The sequence below is a fragment of the Rhinatrema bivittatum genome, chromosome 13 (assembly GCF_901001135.1).
Source record: "Rhinatrema bivittatum chromosome 13, aRhiBiv1.1, whole genome shotgun sequence".
Lineage (NCBI taxonomy): Eukaryota > Metazoa > Chordata > Amphibia > Gymnophiona > Rhinatrematidae > Rhinatrema > Rhinatrema bivittatum.
In genome coordinates, this window is record NC_042627.1 from 24,004,845 (window position 1) to 24,028,816 (window position 23,972).

General features: G+C 41.6%; 1 protein-coding gene across 1 annotated transcript in view; it reads left to right on the forward strand.

Annotated features, from left to right (window-relative positions):
• OAZ2 (ornithine decarboxylase antizyme 2) overlaps positions 1-23,972 on the forward strand; it is an 87,564-nt gene that overhangs the window by 39,613 nt on the left and 23,979 nt on the right. The window contains exon 2 of the mRNA XM_029575666.1: positions 16,844-16,977. Coding sequence (XP_029431526.1) covers positions 16,844-16,977 — 134 coding nt within the window. The remainder of the gene's footprint in view (positions 1-16,843; positions 16,978-23,972) is intronic.

Here is a 23,972-nt window from a genome sequence, read left to right on the forward strand (position 1 = left end):
AAAAAAAAAAAAAAACCCAACTTTTCGTAGCCATAACTTTACATATCTGCCTTTTAACAGGAAGACGAGAGAAATCCTCAAAATAAACTTTGTGGTTCATGGTAAATCAAAGTCCTACCACATGTGATGCACAATATAACACTTTAGTCCAAAAATGTTGAATTAACACACTGGTCCATAATGCATGGCTCAAGTTTCCTACTGCATTGCAACATTTTATATATTGGTCCATGTTTGTTAAACAAGCAAGATGGGCCCGAAACTGTGAAATATAACAACTAATTATACATTTATATTGTTTCTTTTAAAACAATATAGGCAATTCTCTAGTAATAAAAATAAATAACAATAAGAGAATTGTTTGTCAAATTTTTAAAGTCTTGTAATTACAATTATTTAATAAACAACACTGATGTCTGCTTGTTTGAGTAACATATGTAAGGCTGAGAGTGAGGAATGCAAGGGTTCTACAACATTGAAGATCTCTAATACATTAGACCAATTCTGGGTATCCAGCGAGGGGGGGGAGGAGTACGCAAAGTCTGAACATAATGTCTTAAGTTGCAAATTGTGTAGAAATTGTTTTGATCCAGACTATACTGAGTCACCAGATCATGAAAGGGAAGTTGTTACATCTGAGTCCAAAAATTGAGAAACAATGAAAAATCTTCACTGATGCCATCTGTGAAATATTCCATGAGTCATTTCAGGTAAAAAAAAAAAAAAAAAAAAGTTCACGATTACCGTTAAGGGTAAGGGGGGGCATTGCCTATGCAAGATGAAAGTTTTATAAACCTATCTCCAGGTTTTACATAAAGATTGAACCAAAATTACTAGATGTGGGAATAACTGGGAATCTTCCAAGCGTAACATGGAAAGAGTAGTGTAAACTCAAAGGGCCGGATTTTAAAAGGGGTATGCGCGTAACCCTTTTAAAACGCGCGCTGAGCCTATTTTGCATAGGCTCGGCGGTGCGCGCAAGTCCCGGGGCGTGGCTAGGGGGCATGGTGTCGGTTTGGGGGGCGTGTGGACGTTCCGGGGGCGTGGCCGAGTGCCCCGACACAGCGGCCTGTGTCGGGGCCTGCCGCGCCAGAAGACAGCCAGCGCACGCAAGTTACTACTGCCCGCGTGCTCTTTTTTTTAAAATGTACCTCAAAGGGTTTATCAACTAATCTCCTCAAGGACTGAGGTTGGCTACCAAATTGTAAAAATTTAAATTGGGCAATCCCAAGCCACCCTAAGTCTGAGGTCTCATCATGGCTTTCACAGCAATCCAGACTTCCCTTTCCAAAAATGTTGTCACTGAAGTCTGAATACCCACTCACCATGGTAGAAAAACATATAACCATTTTATATAAAATCATTCTACAGAATAATTGAATTTTACCCATTATAGTAATTATAGAAAATATAATTATGATAGAATATAATTATAGAAAATAGTTTCCTGAAGGCCTTGGCTTCTTTTCTTTTCTATCAGTAACTTTCATTAGTTACAACACATTAAACTTGGGCATAAGATTAGAGTCTCTAGTAATAATTATACCTAGATATTTAAGAGAATTTTTTGCCCACTTAAGGAAAGAACCATTTCAGTTATTGGGGTTAAAGTTACCAGTCGGCAAGGCTTCAGATTTGTCTAAACTAAGTTTTTGGTTTTTTTAAACCAGAATGCATACTAAATTTCCGAAATTCAAGAATTACATTGAGTAACAAGAAGGTCAGATATATACAGAAGAATATAGTCTGCGAAGGCCTAGAGAAATACCTGGGATCCCCTCATGGTTACGTAATGTATGAAGAAAAGTGTCTAAAAATATAACTGAGGAAACTGGTTCCTCTTTGTGGCCCTTTGTAGTGAGATTTCCTCTGAAAATGCCCCATTAACAGAATGAAGCTTTTGGAAAAGAATACAAAATCTTTGCAATCTTAAGAAATTGACCTTCAAAACCATGTTTCAAAGATTCCATCATAAATAGATAGTTGATTCTGTCAAAGACCTTTTTTTTTCTGCATCAGAGATAAGGACTCTCCATTCGGTAAACATTGTTCAGTAGGCACTGCTTATCTACCTTTTGACAGAGTTGCAAAGCAATGATTGGTCCCATGGCTATCTCAGATTACTTTGTAGCCTCTTCCTATCCTGTGCATGTCTATAAATTTTATCTTTATTTTCCTTGGTATGCTCTTTGGTCTTCAATTTCACATCATTCCTTCAGATTCACAATCTGACCAATGGTACTGGAATTAGGGGGTCTATTATTTAGAAAAGCTGACTTTTTTTTTTTTTAAACGATTCACAGATAGAGGCCAGTTGTTAAGGCACTATCTTTCATCTGTGTAAATTTGGAGCTTCCATAGCAGAGGGGTTGAATACTTATGCAAGCTGCATTTTTAAGTTTATTTTTTCTTACAAAAATGCAGAAAAATAATGAATTGTGACTCTGAAAATTTTAATTTAAGAACATACTGGTTTGCAAAATACAGATTGTTCCAGACAGTATGTCTGTGTCATTTGTAATCCACACACATCTGACTTTTTTGGGGGGGGGGGGGGTTGAATACTTTTGCAAGCCATAATATTAAAACAGCAGTGTTGTGTTTGAGATAAGGAGGAGGCACTGAGTTAATCTGGAAAGAGGGAATGTGACATCCATTTTTATTGGTGTAATATACAGACCTCCATCATAGAGATTTAATGGAGGATATGCATAGGATTGCTGTGAAAGGGGAGCTGCTATTGCTAGGAGATTTCAGTCTGCCAGGTGTTGATTGGGATGACTCAGCTGCAGTATCTTCTAGAAACAGGGAAATCCTGGATTCTGTGCAAGGAGAGCTGTTTTGTCAACTGGTAGGGGCAATACTGTACCTAGTGCTCTCCATCGGGGACAGTATTTTTAATGTCGTGGATGATATGGGATCCGTTGACTACAGGATGGTGTGGTTCAGTATTAGGAAGCAAGAGATCATGGTTCGTTCTAAGGCAAGGGTCTTAGTCTTCAAGAAAACTAACTTTTTCTTAAAATGGGAGAGTACCTCAAGGAGTCCTATAGCTGGATGGGAAAATCTGTTGGAATTAGAAGGGCAGTGGGCAAAACTCAAAGGAGATATAAGGGCAACTAATTCTTAGGAAAGGAAATAAAGGGAAGAGGAAAGACTGCTGTGATTTTTTTTAAAGTAGTAGCTGAAAAGGGAAGACAGCTGACAATATCTGGAAAAATTAAGAGAAGCTGGGAAAGTAGGAATGCAAAAATCAAATGCAAGCAGATAAAGCAAATACGGTAAAATGGGGTGACAAGACTGTTCGATGGATGTACAAAAGTGGCATTGTGAAACTCAAGGGTGAAGGGGAGGAATATTTAGAGGCTAATAGGGAAAAAGCAAAATTGCTTAACAGTTATTTCTGTTCAGTCTTTACTGTGAAAGGGCCTGGAGGAGGACCACATGAAACACACACATAACACTGGCTGTGAGGTAAACCTCAGTCGATTTTCAGGGCAATGCGTCCGTGAGGAGCTAACTAAACTTAAAAGTAGATAAGGTGATGGGGCTGGATGAGATATATCCAAGGGTACCAAGGAAACATAGAGATCTTCTGGCAGCTCCGCTGGTCAACCTTTTCCATGCTTCTGTAGAGTCTGCAGTAGTCCCAGAGGACTGGAAAAGGTCAGATGCTGTTACTGTTCATAAAAGTGGAAGTAAGGAGGAGTCTGGGGGAACTACAGACCAGTTAGTCTGACATTTGTGGTGAGCAAACTAATGGAATCACTGCTAAAACAGAGGATGGTGCAGTTTTTGGAATCCATGGATCGCAATATTTGAGGCAGCATGGTTTTACCAGAGGTAAACCTTATCTGATGAATCTGATCAATTTCTTTGAGTGGGTGACCAGGGAGTTGGATCAAGGGAGAGGGCTTGATGTAGTGTACTTGGATTTCAGTAAGGCGTTTGACATGGTTAGGCAGAGGAGACTTATTGAGCATCCTTGGTATGGAACCTAGAATGATCGACTGGGTTAGAAACTGGCTGAGTGGGAGGTAACAACGGGTAGTGGTAAAAGGAATTTTCTCTGAGGAAGGGGTTACTAGCAGTGTGCCTCAAGGTTTGGCCCTTGGACCGGTTCTTTTCAACATTTTTGTGAGCGACGTTAAAGAAAGATCATCGGGAAAGGTTTGTCTCTTTGCTGATAATACCAAAATCTGTAACAGGGTGGACAGCCAGGAAGGTGTGGAAAACATGAGGAGGGATCTAGTGAAGCTTGAGGAATGGTTTAAGGCCTGGATTTAATGCTGAAATGTGCAGAGTAATGCATTTAGGATGCAAAATCCCAAGGGAAAGATACAGTATTGGAGGTGAAATTCTTCTAAACACAAAGGAAGTGCGGGATCTGGGGGAGATTGTATCTGATAATCTTAAGGTGCCCAAACAGGTGGATAAAGTGCTGGTAAAAACCAGAAAGATGCTTGACTGCATAGGGAGAGGCATGGTCATCAGAAAAAGGGAGGTGATTTTGCCCCTGTATAGGACCCTGGTGAGACTTCATTGGCATTCTGTGTACAATTTTGGAAACCTCACCATCAAAAGAATATAAACAGGATAGAGTTAGTCCAGAGGGTGGCTGCTAAAATGGTCAGTGATCTTTGTTCTAAAATCATATGGGGATAGACTTCAATATCGAAACATGTACGCCCTGGAGGAAAGGCGAGAGAGGGGAGATATGGTAGAGAGATTCAAACATCTCAAAGGTTTCCATGCAGATGAGATGAGCCTTGTTTAATGGAAAGGAGACATTAAAATGAGGGGTCATGTAATGAGGAATAAAACTAGGAAATATTTCTTTGAGTGTGGATGCGTGGAACAGCCTCCCAGTGGAGGTGGTGGAGACAAAAACAATATCTGAATTGAGGAAACCATGATACAAATACAGGGGATCTCTACAGAAGTGATGGGAATTATAATGCTAAATTATTTGGACATGAGGGCAGACTAGATTGGCCATACGGTCATAGAATTCCTCCATGAGTACTGTCTTAGTCATCCCCGCAAACCTCTCTCCCTCTTCCCTCCTCTCCTCTCGTTACCAACCTCTGCCACCCTCCCTATCCCCAACTCTTCCTTCTCAGCCTCTTACGTGATCGTGATCTCTCTCCCCTACTTTCTCCACACCGCCTGCTTTTTCACCCCGATTGATATAGGCAGGCTCTCGCAGTTGGATGCTGTGGCCCAGCTAAAATCTGCAACAGCCACATTCTCCACAAAAAAAAAAAAAAAAGGGCTGGCTGCAGGGTGAACAAGTACCAGTTGAATTGTCTGTTTAGGGAAAATGTGTGTGTTTAGTGGGAAGAGCTGGAAAGCCAGTTTCAGGCGAACTATAATGGCCATGTAATCAGTGTGGCCCTGAGTGAAAGACACATCTTTCTACTCATCTACTTCATGTAAGTCTCTTCCATGCTAAGCATGGGATGGTTATTATAGGCCTGTACATATTTATGGCCTTTTTTCCACGTCGGAGATGGCTGCCGTTTCTTTATGTTGGTAAAATATCAGGGCACCATTCTTGTTAAAGTACAGTTTTCATTACTAAAAGACTTTAGATTCTGGAGGATAATATGAAATGCTGCAAGGAAACCCTTTGATACCAAAATGTCAGGCATTTGGGGAATTTTTTACTTCTCTATCCAGTTTAATGCATTGCAGCTGTAACAATATAATGTTGACTTTATTTTATACAGTAGGTTTCTATCAATATTTGTATATTTAGAAAACCAGTTTTCATGTCTGTCTGTTAGAGGGTCCTCTCCATAATTTAAAGCAGATGGCAAACCTGCAAATATTTCACGATAAGGGGGAAAAATGGCATTCTGCTTAATTGCAAGCAATTTGAATATTTCTTGCAATTAAAAAATTATCTTAAATATTTTTTAAAAGAAATATATATTCATTTTTTTTTTAATTATTATTCTAGCAATCAATTTTTACCTGCAAAGCAAAAAACGGAGAGACTTGTACAGTCTGATTCTTTTATTTATTTATTTTTCCCCATCCCCAGCAGAGGCCAAAGATCATGTAGCAAAAGAAAAACAGGACTATGCCTCTACTTGCAAAATCCAGGTCTGGCTCAGCTTGTCCTGGACTTGAAGCTATATGGTCACATGAAAGCTTTCACTGGGATTTTTTTTTTTTTTGTAGCCCTACAAGAAGAGTTGGCTCCCTTGTAGCCATAAAAGGCAGAAATGCAGGGAGCAGTAGCTTATGCATGGGCTACATAGAGTGGGAATGCTGTGGTAGAGCATTTCGGAGAGGGCGCAAGGAGAAGATTTGGGGGAGAATCTTAAGGAAAAATGGGTGCATGGTATGGGAGAAGGACAGGATCTTACTCCATCCTGCTTAGACACTGGTGGATGAATATCTCTGGAAATTTGGGTATTGCCAAATAACTGTAATAAAAAAAGGTCTGCTTAGCCGATACATAAGATAAAAAAAATGTTCTGTGCAATTCAAAAAGACTCAGGAGGTGGAGGCACAAAAAAATTCAGCAGTCATGCCTTCTGCTCTGCCTTTACAGCCGCCTTCAACGAATTATATCACACACAGACTCCTGTTTTATCTTAGACACTATGAATCCAAAATCCTGTATCTCAGGGTTTGGTGCAGCTACATATAGCCAAAGGGAGTAATTTTATCACCTCCATTAACTTCATTTTTCTCTCTTTTTTTTTTTTAATCAATTGCTATGAAATATAAAGATGACAACCTTCTGTTGCCTAAAAACCCCTGGCAGCATCTTCTTTTAAAGGGAATATACCATGTTTTCTGCAGCAGATCATAATATATCTTTTTAAAAACTCTTCACCAGACTCTTCTACCAGACAGTCGTAACTTGCTCAGCACATCTGTCTTTGCCTTTCAGTCTTACTTTATTTTCACATCTCTTGCATACATAAACTACATGGCCCCACATTTCGCATGTGTTTATTTACTTTTCCACTCATAGCTACACAGCTTAAGTGAACAGAGCAGTGGTTCCCAAATTTTTATCAGCGAGCCCGGGAGGAGATACCACACCTGGACAAGAAGTATTCCTTGGTGGAAGTCGGGTATTATTGAGACTGGGTTAGGTGATTTTTGGCCTGCAGCCGCCATCTATTCCCTGAGGATCAAGCCCTTGAGGTACAGGTGGTTGCCAGGGCTTATTAAGCTGAACAAACAAGATTTTCCCATAGCGAAAGCCACAAAGACAGTTGGATCAGCAGAAGTATGTTAGGCTGGGGTTCCTTCGATTCAATCCACAATTTGACACAACCAGAGCTAGCCCAGTAGGGATCTTATGGAGGCATGGCTTTCTTACACTAATTCACTTGATAGCGCCCTTCAGAATTATTCATGAACTGAAGTTTGCTATGGCTCACTGTTGCATCTCCAGCATTTTCAGGTTTAATCCTGTTGTCCCTGACACTTCTCCCCCTTCCCCCCCCCCCCCCCAGGATTGCCTGTAATCTGCAAAAGAAATTGGGCAAACAGTACTTTTTACCTGCTGCCTCTTTTGCCAGCTTTCCTCTGAAGTTGGAACTGGGCACTGTGCAGGACTCTGTACTGTTGTAAAAGCTGATGGCCCCTCTCAGTTCCGACCTCACAGTAAAGTTGGCAGCAGTGGTGTAATCAGAACTGAATTTTGGGGGGAGCCCAAGGTTATTGTGGGTGGGCAGTAGATATATAGGTCTAGGCCCTACTAGTTGTACTCTTTATCAATAAATGAATGCCTTAGCATGCATCCTGCAGTGGATTTCTAAGTACTATGCAACAGCTGTCATGCATCATGAGTGACATTTTTAAAATATATTTTAATTCTGTGTCAAGCACTTAATATTACAAATGCCTTAAACTGAATTAAATTTGCTATATTTATTGCAGTTTATAAATACACAATAACATGTAAAAAGTAAACAAAACATTTAACAAACATCAGATCCTGTCACGTAATAAAATATCAATATATTCTTTTGAGTGTGTGTATGTATGTGTATATAAATTTTTTATTTATTTGCATGTTCTAGTCTCATTCTACACCCATTGCAAATCTTATGTTCTTATGATTATTATGATTGCTTCTTTATTGTAGTTGTGATATCTGCATTTTTGGAAGGAGGACTCATAAAAGAATGTACTGATATTTTATTACGTGACAGGATGTGATGTTTCTGTTAAATGTTCTTTGTTTACTTTTTATATGTTATTGTGTATTTATAGACAGAAAAACAAGCTCCCTCCACTGCCAAACGCTTTGTCAAGTAATACAAACCCCTACAAAAAAGACACCTAGAACTTAGCATGGTATGGCAAATATGGTCTCTCACATGCAGACCCAATTCCCCCCCACTCACACAGGTTCTCACTTTTACATGTTTTTTGTCACACACAGCTTCACATTTCCAAACCAACACACAGGCCGTCACAAGCAGGCTGCCATTTTCTCTTGCACATACACAGGCTCCCATTCTCACATGCTGTCTCTCACACCGGCTCCACTCACCCATTTGTTTCCTCATACACACAGGGTCTCACTCCCACATGCTCGCTCTCTATCTCTGTCACACCCTTATGCGCACTCTTTCTCGCACATAAAGGCTCTCACACCCACACGCTCAATCTCGCACGTACCTGGGTAGGCTCCCAGTCAAGCGCAGGCACGCCAGCAGGCTCCCACGCGCGCACACAAGCAGGCTGGCTCTCCACCTTATGTCAGAGCTTATAAAGCTTTTGACGCTGGTTATAGGACTTCTGTATCGGCCATTGCAGCCAGAAGATTCTCTTGGCTTAGAGCTTCAGGACTCTGTGAAGATGTACATGAGAAAATGGCTGATGATCCTTGTACAGAAGAAAATCTCTTTGGAGAAAAGTGAAAGATAGAATAGATCTGTTTAAGGATCATTTTGCTACTCTCCTGGCATTATCAGTGGCAACAACGGAACAACGTTCTGTGTCTTAAAAACCCTCATCCTCAGTATATACGAAAGACAGTCCTTCTATTCAAGGAGAAGATACCAACCTTTCCCTCTTCTGTGAATTTGCCCTCAGCAGCAGCCCAGGGAGTGCAAACAATATCTTTGCAAACTTCTCAAGCCAAACTGGACTAGAGTTTTTGTGTTACACTTTCAGACAAAATTCACAGTTAGACAGTCTTCTGGTGGGGGGAAGGGGTCGGGGGGGGGGGGGGTGTGACGGAAGATTTTAAAAACTTCACTCAAGCATGGTCTTTAATAACAATCGTTGGATATTAGGAATCCAAACAACAAGGGCACCATTTAAATTTCAAATCCTCCAAACAAGTGTCCGAGGCGTTCCCTAATTACAGGTCAAATCAGATTTCTGCAGCAAGAGCTATCTCTCCCCCCCACTCTCAGCCAGTGCAATAAAGTATGTTCCAGTACAGGAAAGGAAAACCTAAGCATTTGAAAAGAGAAAAGTTCAAAATTGTTTGGTTTGTTAGGAACTGGACATCATTTTAGGGAAAAGGGGGGGAGCCTTTTCCAAAAGAATGGGCTCCACCTTAATCAGAGTGGAACCAGGCTGCTGGCACTTAACCTTTAAAAAAAAAAAGAAAAAATGAGAGAGAGAAGCTTTTAAACTAGATGATGGGGGGGGTAGGGGGGAAGCAGACAGTTGCTCAGGAGCACATGGTTCGGAGTGATGTATCTTTGAAGGATACTAAAAGAACATGGAAATGAAGGCTTCCTGGTAGAGAAATTGCAATAGATGCCAAAGTGGATAAGGTATCTTTAAGTAAAGAGCGCACAAAAATTCCAAATTACCCCATTCAGCTGATGAGTAGGTTGTTAATTCAAACAGAAAACCTACTTTGAAATGTATACAAATGCTAGAAGTCTAAAAAAAAAAAAAATAAGATGGGAGAGTTGGTATATAGTAGTGGATGAAGTGGCAGCTATAATTGGTGGAAGGAGGGTAACCAATGGGACACTGTGATGTCAGGGTACAAATTTTATTGAAATTATAGGGTGGATCAAATTGGTGGAGGGGTGGCACTATATATTAGAGGGCATTAAGTCAAACAGGATAAAAGTTCTGCAGGAAACAAAAAGTGCAACATTGAATCTTTATGGATAGATTTTCCAGGTGAAAAGGGAACTAAAATAGCAGTGGGAGTGTGTTACTGAATAAACAATGAAATGCTAAAATAAATTAGGGAAGTTAACAAAATCAGCAGCACAGTAAAAATGGGCTATTTCAGTTGCCCCAGTATTGATTGCGAGAATTTTACAATCAGGACATTCTAGAGAGGTAAAGATCCTAAACGAAATAAATTGCTGCATCATGGAGCAGCTGGTACAAGAACCAACAAGAAGGGGAAATATTTTAGACCTAGTCCTTGGTGGAGCACCGGATTTGGTGCAAGAGGTAACAGTATCGGAGCCACTTGGCAGTAGTGATCACAACATGATCAAATTTGACTTAATTGGAAAGAGGGCATTAAAGAAATCTACTGCAAAAGCATTTAACTTTCAAAAAAGCGCCTATGATAAAATGAAGAAAATGATTAAGAAAAAACGGAATGGCGTGACTGAAAAGGTTGAGTTTAGATCAGGCAGGGACTTTGTTTAAAAATACCATCTTGGAAACCTAGACCAGATGTATTTCATGCATTAGAAAAGGTGGAAGGAAGGCTAAATGACTATCAACATGGTTAAAAGGTGAGATGAGAGAGGCTATAATAGCTAAAAGAAACTTTTCAAGACATGGAAAAAAGATCCAAATGAAAACAGGAAACTACATAAGCATTGATAAGGAAGGCAGAGAGAATTTTGAAAGAAGCTTGCCATGTAAGCAAAAACGCATAATAAAATTTTTTTGGTGTATATTCAATGTGAAAAGTCTGCAAGGGAGTCTGTTAAACCATTAGATAATCAAGGGGTAAAAAGGACAGGGGTGAAAAAGCCATAGCAGAGAGACTGAATGAATTCTTTGCTTCAGTATTCACTGAGGAAGATGTAAGAGATACCCAGGCCAAAAATGATATTCAGACGTGATGATGTACAGCAGGGGTCGGGAAACTTTATGGCTGAGAGAGCCATGAACGCCACATATTTTAAAATGTAATTCCGTGAGAGCCATACAAGACCTACCAAATTAATTTACTACAACCCCCCCCCCCCCCCCAAGACCTGCCAAAAGTCCCTGGTGGTCCAGCGGGGGTCAAGGGCTCGCAGACAAATTTTTAATAAAGTAAAAATCTAACAAAAAACCCCACCCTCCTGACACCCCCTAAGATTTTTACTTTTTTATTAAAGATTTGTCTGCGAGCCAGATGAAGCCATCAAAAGAACCACATCTGGCTCGCGAGCCATAGGTTCCCTACCCCTGATGTAGAGAAACTGAAACAAATCTCGGTGAACCTCAAAGATGTACTAGAGCAAATTAACAAACTAAAGAGTAGCTAATCACCTGGACCACATGGTATATATCCTAGCGTGCTGAAAGAATGAGAAATTAGATAGTTTGCAAATTTCCAATAGCATGTTCACAATCATTAACTGTATCTATGATACATTGGCAACCCTCCAGTCTTCCGGTAACACCAGTTTTTAAAAAGGGATCAAGGGGTGATCTAGGAAATTATAGACCAGTGAGTCTGACATCTGTACCAGGCAAAATGGTAGAAACTATCATAAAGAACAAAATTGCTGAACATATAGATAAGCAGAGTTTGATGGGACAAAGCCAACATGGATTTAGCCAAAGGAAGTCTTGCCTCACAAATTTGCTACATTTTTTTGAGGGTATAAAAAAGCATGAGGTTAAAGGAGAGCCAGTTGATATAGTGTATCTGGATTTCCAGAAAGCATTTAATAAAGTCCCTCGTGAGACTTCTTAAGAAATTTAAAAAGTCATGGGATAAGGAGCAGTGTCCTATTGTGGCTTACAAGAGGACCTTGCAAAACTGGGAGACCGGCATGGAAATGGCAAATGAAATTTAATATGTGGATAAGTACAAAGTGATGCACTTAGGGGAGAGTAACCCAAATTATGGGCTACACAATGCAAGGTTCTACATTAGGAGTCGCTACTCAGGAAACAATTCTAGACATTATCATAAGAACATAAGAAAATGCCATACTGGGTCAGACCAAGGGTCCATCAAACCCAGCATCCTGTTTCCAACAGTGGCCAATCCAGGCCATAAGAACCTGGCAAGTACGTATCATTGAAAATACGTTGAAATCGTCTGCTTAGTGTGCAGCAGCAGCCAAGAAATCAAATAGAATGCTAGGGATTGTTAGGAAAGGAATGGAGAATAAAACCGAGAATATCATAATGCCTCTGATTCGCTCCATGGTGCAACCTCATTTTGAGTATTGGTGCAGTTGTGATCACCACATCTCAAAAACGGTATAGCAGAATTAGAAAAGGTACAGAGAAGGGTGACTGAAATGATAAAGGGAATGGAACAATTCCTATGAAGAGAGGCTAAAGAGGTTAGGTCTCTTGAGCTTGGAAAAAAGATGGCTGAGGGGGAGATATGATAGAAGTCTATAAAATGAGTGCAATGGAAAGAGTAAACGTTGATCAGTTTACTCTTTCTAAAGGTTCAAGGACTAGGGTATGCAATGAAGTTACTAGGTAATGCATTTAAAAGTAATAGGGGAAAAAATTTTTACTCCACATATAATTAAGCTCTGAAATTCGTTGCCAGAGGATGTGGTGAAAGCTATTAGTGTAGCTTCCATTTAAGAAAGGTTTGGAAAAGTTCCTGGAGGAGAAGTCCATTAACTATTATTAAGGTGGAGTTGCAGAAATCCATTGTTAGGTTCCAAGCCGCTTAGCCCACGAATTATCTGCCCCTTGGGATCATGACCCAGATACTTGTGACCTGGATTGACCACTGTTGGAAACAGGATATTGGGCTTGATGGACCTTTTGGTCTGACCCAGTATGGCATATCTTGACTTTATATCATGTAATGAATGATCCTGGAGCAGGCTGTGATAACTTGTGCTAATATAACAAGAAACAGGGACCAGCTAGCGTCCAATATATTGCCACCAAATAACTAGCTATGGGAAATTGCACAAATTATGTTGGAAAAACATGCTGTTAAAAAACCAACCTTTATTAAATTAATGGTTATTTAATTGAAGTAGAATTTATTTCTTTTAGGTATTTTTAAACAGAAACAAAGACCTCAGAACTGGTAAATCGGGTTTGTTAACCAAGATTTTTTGGAACCAGTGAGCTCAATCATAGGTCTTTATGATGTTTCTCTTTTTTTAATTTTTACTAAAAGCACTTTCACTCTTAAAAAGAGTAACTTAGTAATCCTGAAGATCAACAATTTTCTGTTGTTCAATAATTGTAACAAATTGAATCCAGGTTATAAGATATTTTCAAACAGTGTGTATAAATTGGTTCCAAAAAATCTTGGTTAACAAACCCGATTTACCAGTTCTGAGGTCTTTGTTTCTGTTTAAAAATACCTAAAAGAAATAAATTCTACTTCAATTAAATAACCATTAGTTTAATAAAGGTTGGTTTTTTAACAGCATGTTTTTCCAACATAATTTGTGCAATTTCCCATAGCTAGTTATTTGGTGGTTGTGATAACTTGTGCGCCTGGCCTTATTTTTCCAAAGAAAGACAATTACTAAAGACTTCAAACACCAATGGGGCAGATTTTCAAAGGGATACGCGCGTAACCCCCGAAAAGCTTCCCCTTCCACCCCCTGCGCGTGCCGAGCCTAAGTCCCGGGGCTTTCCTGGGGTTTGGGGGGCGGGGGCCGTGGGCGTGGTTCCGGACCAGGGGAGTTCCGGGGGCGTGGCCGCAGCCTCCGGACCGGAACATGGCACGCCGGCAGCTGGCCGGCGTGCACAAGTTACGCCTGCCTTGGGCACGCGTAACTTGTAAAATAAAGGTAGGAGGGGGAATTAGGGGTGGGTTGGGTAAGGGAAGGGAGGGGAAGGTGGGTGGGGGCCAGAAGGAAGCGGCCTCGGAGGGAACGGAGGATGGCTGCGCGGCTCGGCGCACACAGGCTGCCGATTTTTTGCGTGGCCGACCCAAACATAAGGGGGTAACTTTCAAAGGAGATACATGTGTAAGTGGAACACATTATTGTAGCAATTTTCCAAAGCCATTTCCTCGAGTAAATACTTTTTTAAAAATAGGCTCTAAATTTGTAAAATATGACGTAACCCATCATAAATGAAAAACACCAGGCGAGTTAGCCTGAATGGAAGGCTCTAAATCCAATGCTTCAGATTTATGGTAATTAATGAACAGACCTGCAAAGGAGCCAAAATCTTAAAATTTGCATTATAAAGGGTAAAGTGTCAATAGGATTAGTCACAAACTAAAGGATATTTTGTGCAAATAAGTAGATTTGCTGTTCTGTTTTACCAAGAGAAAAACCACTAATGTGCAGACAACTTCTCAGTCTTCATAGCCAACGATTCAGCTGTTAATACATATGAAAGTGGAGAAAGAGGGCGCCCTTGATGTGCCCCCCCCCCCCCTCTCCTTAAGAACGAAAGAAAATGAAATCTGCCCATTGAGCGTCGTAGTTGTTAACTTGACTTTTTGAGCTTAGTCCCATTCATAGGGATCTGGAGAGTGGAATTTTCAAAGTCCCATCTGTGGGTAAAACTCTTGTAGCCAGAGAAATGGTCATTTACAAAACTGCCCACCCAGTGTGCATGCAAGCTTACGGTCTATCGTATGTCCTGCTCCGTGTGAAAGTTTTACCCAGACTGAGCAGAAGAGTTCCCAGGGACCGAGTTAGGGAGGGGTTTGCACTTGCACAAATGCTTTATGGATTTTCAAATGGATGCAGGTAAATCTTTCTTTCTGTAAACTTGTATAAACATTTTAGCAACTGTGTGCTGGTAGATTTGTTGGGATAATTTTCAAAGCGGATTTATTTGCATATTTTCCCCTTAAATGGGCTTAAAGTGGATTAGTAACATAATTAAAGACTTTTTTTTTTCTCTATAAACACTACTTTTGTGTTTGTGGAGTACTGTGGAAATGATTAGTACAGGTATTAGTTGCCTTTGCCCTTCTGCCAACCTCTGAAACCAGACTCTTGCTCCTATTTTAGTACTTGTCCTGATCTCCTTTCATGAGATCTATTTCTAGATGTATGTTTGTTTGTAGATGTGTGCTCAGATCATGTGCTTTCAGGCTTAGACCTCTGCCAAACTCTTACACTAATTGTTAAAAGTTTTATTAAACAAGTCAGTATCGTTCCTGGGCCAGCTCAGTCATAGTACTGTGCGTACCCATGAGGAAGGCCAATAGTTCAATACCTGGATTGGGTCTTCTGCTTGCAAATAGCTAGAACTTACCTATTTCAAATTAGCAGAATGCGCATGTACCAGCAAATTAATATCTGGAACTCAGACGCCAAGGCACAGAAAGCCAGTGATATCTCAGAGTGTGATTTTATTGCAATCCTAAAACCAGTGTTGGAGAGCCTCCGGTATTCAAGGGCCATGAAATGGCAATGTTTTCAGAATATCTCTAATTAATGTGCATGAGATATTGCAGTATTCATTAGGGGTGTTCTGACACCTGACTGGCTTACTGTTCTCAGGAGCCAGGAGTTCCCTGTCCCTGCACCTAACTTCAGTAAGTTTTTGAATTTTTAATGATTTTTTAAAAGTTAATACTGCCCAAAGTCAAAAGCAGAATGCACTGGGCATGCATAGTGTTGCCTCCAGAGCCTCACTTCTGACTAGTTGGCAGCTCTCTCTCTAGGTCAGCCACTCAATTGAATCCAGAAGCGTACAGTCTTGATCTGCAGACAGGTCTGGTTTTCCAGGTAGCAAAGCAATGGCAATATGTAGAAATTCACTGTGAATATCTTGTTTGTGGTCTTTGAGGACCAGGATTGTGCACATTTGATTTAATTGTTAAGAGTGGGTTGTTTATCAGCAGTCAGCTAACTCATAAGCCTGAAATGATTGAAAACATACAGGCTGATACAGTACAGAGCGCACTGTTAACCGCATTTGGACGCACGTTTTCGACGCACTAGCTTTACCCCTTATTCAGTAAGGGGTAATAGCGCGTCGAAAACGCGCGTCCAACCCCCCCCTGAAACTAATAGCGCCCGCAACATGCAAATGCATGTTGATGGCCCTATTAGTTATTCCCACGCGATACAGTAAGTAAAATGTGCAGCCAAGCCGCACATTTTACTTTCAGAAATTAATGCCTGCCCAAAGGCTGGCGTTAATTTCTGCCGGTGCCGGGGAAGTGCTGTGCACCCTCCGACTTAATATCATGGCGATATTAAGTTGGAAGCCCCAAAAGTAAAAAAAAAAAAAAAAAAAAAAAAAAAGTTAAAATTAAAAATCAGCCCGTGGCTCGCGGGTTGAAAACCGGACACTCACTTATGCCGGTGTCTGTTTTCCGAACCCGTGGCTGACAGCTGCCACTCCTGTCAAAAGGCGCTAGGGACGCGCTAGTGTCCCTAGCGCCTTCTTTTACTGCGGGCCCTAATTTGCATAGGCCACCCTCCTGAATCGCGAGCCGGGAGAGTGGGCGCTCGCCAGCTCTCCCGCGTGTTTTTCTGAATCGGCCTGATAGTAGGTTAGTAGTTGCAAAATCTATAATTTTTATGTCTTCGCTCTTTATATGCAGACAGTGAAAGAGAACAATGAGCTTTCAGTTTATTTGTACTGTCCATGAGTTGACAAACTGTTTTTAACAAGTATTTGAAATTTGGCTATAAAACAGGGAAAAATGCTTTGTAAAGTAAGATGGGATAATGTCACTATTGCTAATCTTTCTGTGTTCTCTTGTTTTGTTTTGCAGTAGTATTTTACCTTTGAGTAACTGTCTCCAGTGCTGTAGGCACATTGTTCCAGGGCCTCTGTGGTGCTCCTGATGCCCCTCACCCACTGTTGAAGATCCCCGGTGGGCGAGGGGACAGCAGGGATCCTGCTCTCCCAGCTGTGATATACAAGGTAAGCTTATTTCAGCAGTAAGTTATGTATATGTGTACTCAGTCTTTCAGTAAACTAGGCTCCGAAGGATATAGAGAGACCGTGGGCAGAAAAAAAAAAAAACAGGGAGCATTGAAAGGGCAGCAGATCTTGTGTAAACAGGTTAAACTAGACTAATACGGGTCTGTAAGGAAGTAGCACCACACCAGAGGGAGTGCTGACAGTGGAACCTTCATCCGCTGGTGGGAAGTTGGACTTTCAGGGAAAGAGCGCTTAAAGCTGGCGAAAAATAAGACTGGAGAGTTGGAATGTACGGTGCTGTAGGAGGATATCGACATAATAGGCATCTGAGACCTGTTGGAAGGAGGATTACCAATGGGACACTGATACTAGACTACGAAATTTATCAACGTGGAGGGGTGGCTCTATATGTTAAGGATAGCTTAGTGTCAAACAGGATAAAAGGTTTTGCAGGAAACAAACTGCAATCTGGAGTTCTTATGGATAAACATTTCAAGGGAAAAAAGAGAAGACTATATTACTGCCTTTGTGGCCAGGATGAGGAAACGCATTGTACACTGTTAACAGAGATTAGACTGGCCAGTAAAATGGGCAACACAATAATAGTGGAAGACTTCAATTATCCCGGTATTGATTGGTTAAATGTCACATCAGGACATGCAAGGGAGGTACAGTTCCTAGATGTCCTCGGTGACCGCTTCATGCAGATCTAGTTCTCAGTGAAACGCTGAAAGTGGTGGGTCCCCTTGGCAGCAGTGATCATAATGAAATAAAATTTGATATAATCACTGGATGGCAAATACTAAGGAAAACCGCAGTAGCATTTAACTATATAAAAAGGGAGACTATGATACAGTGAGGAAATTTTGTTAGGAAAAATCAGAAAGGAGCAATTCACAAGGTTAACAACTTTCAGGGGGTGTGGACACCGTTTAAAATGAGATTGTGGAGGCACAGAGAAAATGTATTCTGTGTATCAAGAAAGGTCATAGAGCAACCAAACTGCTGCTGGTGTGGTTTAATGGTGATGTGGAAGAGGCAATTAGGGCCCAAAAAATGGAAAGCAGACCCCAATGAGGAAAATAGGGAAGATCAGAAGCACTGGCAAGTTAGAAGCAAAAAAAAAAAAGTAATCAAGCTAAGAGAATTTGATAATTTTAAATAAAATGAAAGCTTCTTATCATAAAGGTATAAACAAGTAATACAATCGTTTTTTCAAGTACATGCGAAGCAAAGAGTCTGAGGGAGTCTGTTTGGCTGCTAGATGAGTGATAAGAGGAAACAAAAAAACCTAAATGCCTCTGTTTTTATTGAGGAGTATTTTACGTATTTATGATGTATTTTATTATTGTAAACTGGTGTGATTGAGCCAGAATACCAGTACATAAAACCAAATGCATAAGTTAATGAGAATGTCTGGGTCATAGCCACATTTGAAACATTTTTTGATGGTGATGACTGAGCGACTAAACGAAATCAGTGAGAAACTGGAGGATGTAATATATGTTCTCTCTTTTTTAATGAGGCAGGTTTTTTAATAATGTTCTCTCTTTTTTAATGAGGCAGGTTTATTTACCTTGGTTCTATTTACCTTGGTCATTCTTTTGTTATCTCAGTGTTAATCTCTCTTTTGCCTTCTCTTCATTCCAAGTTGCATTTTATCCCTGTTTTATTGTAACTGCTACCTTATTCTTCTATCACATGTTAATGTTTTTAAGTTATTAAGTCTTTATTCTGTTGTCACACCTTGTTATTTGTAAACCGGCATGATGCGACTCCCATCGCGAATGCCGGTATATAAGAAATTTAAATAAATAAATAAATAAATGTAATAAACAGATTGACAGATTAAAGAATAACAAATCTCCAAGACCGGATAGTGTTCACCCCAGAGTTCTGAAGAAGCTACAACATGAAATTGCAACCTATCATTTAAAAAAAAAAAAAAGCTAGCGTGCCAGAAGACTGGAGTGGCCAATGTGATGCCAGGTTTTAAAAAGGGGTGATCCCGGAAACTACAGACCAGTGAGCCTGATGCAGACACTAGGCAAAATGGTAGAGGCTATTCTTAAAAACAAAATTATTGATCGCATAGACTTGGTTTAATGGGGGAGAGTCAACATGGTTTTTGCAAAAGGAGATCTTGCCTTACCAATTTACTTTTTGAAGATACAAATAAGCATGGAGTTGAAGATGAGCCGCTGATGCAGTTTATATAAATTTTCATAAGGTTTTTGACAAAGTTCCTCATAAGAGACTCCTCCAAGAAATTGGGAGGTGATGGGATTTGAGGCAGTGCTCTGTTGTGGATTGGTAACTGAATAAAAGACAGGAAAGAGGGGAGTAGGACTGAATGGTCAGTTTGCCAAATGGAGAGAGGTTGTTATCAGAGTGTTGCAAGTGTCTGTTCCGGGACCTGCGCTATTCAGTATGGGGCCAATGTAATAAAACCCGCACTAAAATCGGAGTTAAATCTTAGGGTGGGTTTTATTTAATGAACACCTTAAAGGTAGGGTCCCCATGGGATAACATGCAAATAGATAAGGAATGAAAAAAATGCCAAACAGCTTTTTTTTTTTTTTTAATTTTTTGTAAATACCAGCCATTTTGCAGTATATTCAAAATACGTACTTAAAAAAAAAAAAAAAATAGCTCCAGGCCCTCGGCATGCTGAACCCCCTTCCCTCCAACTGGAGCCAACGAGCTCCAGTTGGAGGGAATTAATGCTAAGTTGGAGGGGATTAATGCTAAGTCTAGGTGAATGTTATTGCATGGATGTATAAATGTTGTTTTAGCATCTTGTCCATTTTAATGAATTTCATTTTGTGCTCAATTGGCAATGATGCTGCTTGAGGACCTCGGGCGAGGAAAAAGACAAATTTGCCAAGAAGCGACGTGCATGCTCATATTCTCCTTTGCTTAGCTTTTGGGTATAGCATTCAGTTTTCGTAACACAGAATGTAAAATGTTCATCCGTTTATATTTGATGGCAGTATGTCATTTTACAAAAGTCTTCATATTACAGAGATCTCCAATATGCTAGATGTGTCATTAGTTTGAACTCCATTCAGTATTCCTACCATTCCTTTTCTATACATCATCCATCATAAAATCTAAGCACAATTCCTGTACTGATCAGTGTTTTTATAATAAGTTTTCTGAGCCTAGTATCTTTAATACAATACTTTAAAACTGAACCATTATGCCTCCTCATAGAAACATAGAAATGACGGCAGAAGAAGACCAAACGGCCCATCCAGTCTGCCCAGCAAGCTTCACACATTTTTTTCTCATACTTATCTGTTTCTCTTAGCTCTTGGTTCTATTTCCCTTCCACCCCCACCTTTAATGTAGAGAGCAGTGATGGAGCTGCATCCAAGTGAAATATCTAGCTTGATTAGTTAGGGGTAGTAGCCGCCGCAATAAGCAAGCTACACCCATGCTTATTTGTTTTACCCAGACTATGTTATACAGCCCTTATCGGTTGTTTTGCTTCTCCCCTGCCAATAAGCAAGCTTATTGGCAGGGGAGAAGCCAATTCTTAATTCCAGAGAAGATGTAGGAGTTAAAGAAGTTTTATTTTTAATTTCCTCCTACCTAGCCACTCCGGCTCTTAAAAATCTAAGAAAATCAAGGGCCATCCACATCCAGTTGAAAAGGAAACTTGAAGGAAATATTACTAGACTTTTCAAGTAATCTGGCCATGCCCATAATTAAATATCTGTAGTATATCAGTATAAAATGATACCTAAGAGTAAACTCAAGAGAAGAAGCAGTACAATTAGGAAACGGGTGTGTAGCCTCAGGCAAATATCTGTTTTGATGACTATTAAGCACTCCCATTTTCAGTCTATATAACTTATTGCTATGGTTTTATGGGGAGGAAAAAAGATCATAATACAGCTCTACAGCTTTATTGTAAACGAGCAACATTTACAATAAAGTGCTCCTAGGACAAGCAGGATGGTAGCCCTCATAAATGGGTGAAATCATCGGATGGAGCCCTGCATGGAAAACGTATGTCAGAGTTTTTGGAACTTTGACTAGGTACACTGAGCATGCATTAATCCACACAGGGTTCCTCTTCAGTCTCTCTTTTTTTTTTTTTTCACGGAGCTTTCGATTTGCGGTTTCTGAGCTCATGTTGTTGCTTTAAAAAAAAAAAGTGAGAGTCCAGCTGGTAGTTGATCGGGCGCTCGGAGCATCAAGCCGGTGGCACAAACAGTATCGGTGCCCAGGCTGTCCCTGCTGGAACCACTGCTGGAGTGTCTCAATATGCTCATTGGTGTGTTACCGACCCAGCTGGAGTAGGTTCCTGGGGAGCTATTGATGCCCTGCTGGGCACTGATACTTCCCCCGACTAATGCAGTGGTTGTTGCTGGTTCCTTCTCCAAGGAAGCCCCGTCAGTGCCGGTGACGGCCCTGCGGTCTGTAGTCCTCCTCCAACTTTGCCGGGTCTGGCGCCAGTGCCACTGGTGCCTAGGCCTCTGGACAAAGGCCAAGCACCTAGGGCCCCATCCCCTGTGGATTATAGTGAAGATGACCCCTGGGGGGGGGGGTGACACTATGGAATACTCCTCAGAGGACTCGGGTCTCCCCTTAGAACCTTCTCCTCCAGAGGAGCGAAGAAGTTCTCCCCCTGATTACCTGCCCTTCGCAGGATTTATGCTGGTGATGGTGAAGACCATCCCATTTTGGTTAATGACTGAGGAAGATGCTCGGCACAGGATTCTAGTGATCCTCCCGTTTATGGAGGCTCCTAAAGAGATTGTGGCGGTTCCGGTGCACGAGATCTTTAAGGACTTACTGTTGAGAATTTGGGAGCACCCCCTCATGTTTCGTTCTGTGAACAGGAAGGCGGATGAGTTTACCTCTTCCAAAAAGCTACTGGATTCGACAAACCTCATCTGGCACACCAATCGGTAGTGGTCAGACCTGCTCTTAAGAAGGCCAAGCGCTCTTGGACCCATGCCTTGGCATCCCTGGGGAGAGAGCACAGAGCACTGGATGCCCTTGGGAGGAATGCTTTTCAGGGGGGCTATGCTCATTGCCCGCATTACCTCCTAAATGCCCTACCCAAAGTGTCCTTACCACAGATGCATCCACCCAGGGGTGGGGAGCTCATGTAGAGGGGTTCCTTCGCATCCAGGATCTGTAGTCCACTCAGGAAGTACAAATCAACTTTCTGGAGCTCCGGACGATCAGGTACACTCTGTGATTTCAGGGATCAGCTGTCCAACAAAATTGTCCTGATCCAAGCCAACAACCAGGTAGCCATGTGGTATGTCAACAAGCAGGGAGGCACGGGGTCATACCTCCTGTGTCAGGAAGTGGTCCAGATCTGGTCCTGTACTCTGTCCCATGACATGGTGCTTCGGGCCATGTCTGGGCAGGTCGAAGAATGGCATAGTGGACAGGCTGAGTCGGACCTTCAGACCCTATGAGTGGTCGTTCGACGAGGGGGTAGCGAACTGGATCATCATCCTCTGGGGGAACCCAGATGTGGACTGGTTCATGTCCCCCTGCAACAGGAAGATAACTTAGATCTGCTCTCTGTAGGGTCAGACGGTAAACCTGCTTTAGATGCCTTTGCTGGCCATTGGGGCAAGTGTCTTCTGTGTACACATCCTCCGCTTCCTCTAGTAATGAAGACTTTACGAGAGGACCGAGGGACTATGATACTCAGAGCTCCTCATTGGCCGAGACAGATCTGGTTTCTATTCCTTCGGACGTTGTCCTTCCAGAAACCGATCAGGACTTCCCCAGATCTCATCACACAGGATCAGGGCAGGCTGCGGCATCCCAGTCTTCAAGCCCTGTTACTCACAGCCTGGATGTCAAGAGGCTGATTCTGCAGCTACTGGATCTCTCCGAAAATGTCTTGGGTCCTGGTAGCTTCTAGGAGCCTTCCACTAGAAAGTCCTATGGACTGAAGTGGAGGAGGTTTTCTGTGTGGTGTGAGCAAAAGACCTTAGATCCATTCTCCTGTGCAACACAAAAACTGCTTGATTACCTTCTTTGCCTGTCAGAGGCTGCACTAAAGACCAGCTTTGTTAGAGTCCATCTGAGTGCGATTGGAGCATACCACAAAGTTATAGATGGTACGTCCATCTCTGTACAACCTATAGTTGTACATTTTATGCGGGGCCTGCTTCAGTTGAAGCCTCCCGCTGTGTCTTGGGATCTCAATGTGGTGCTAGCTCAGCTGATGAGCCACTGTGCACCTGTGACCTGAAGTACTGACCTGGAAGGTCTTATTTTTGTTGGAGGTCACTTCATCCCTCAGGATCAGCGAGCTCCACCTTATACTTTATCCACTTTATACCAAGTTTTATCATGATAGGGTGCATGCCAAGACCACCCTAAGTTCCTGCCTAAGGTGGTGATGGATTTCCATCTGAACCAGTCAATTGTCCTGCCAACATACTTTCCCAGGCCCCATTTGCATCAAGGTGAACAAGCACTGCACCGTTTGGATTGCAAGAGAGCCTTAGCCTTCTATCTGGAGAGGACAGAAGCCCATAGATGGACCATCCAACTTTTTTTATTTCTTTTGACAGGAATAGATTGGGAGTTGCCGTTGCCAAGCAGACAGTTGGCTAGCAGATTGCATCTCCTTCTGTTATGCCCAGGCAGGATTGCATCTTGGGGGGGTCATGTCAAGGCTTATTCTGTCAGAGCCATGGCAACGTCTGTGGCCCACTTGCAAGCAGTTCCCATGGAGGAAATCTCCAAGGCTGCGACATGGAGTTCTCTCCACACATTCGCATCTCACTGCTGTCTGGATAGGGATGGTCGATGTGACAGTAGGTTTGGCCAGTCTGTCCTTCAGAACTTGTTTGAGCTGTAGAACCCAACTGTCCCTACCTAGGGCCTGTTTGGGCTCAGGCTGTCTCTTCCCCTCCCCCCCCCCCCCCCCCCCTGGTGTTACCAACAGCACTGAGGTGGTTGTGCCCGTTGGCACCTAGTTGATGTTCGTTGGTCCCCTTTGTGTT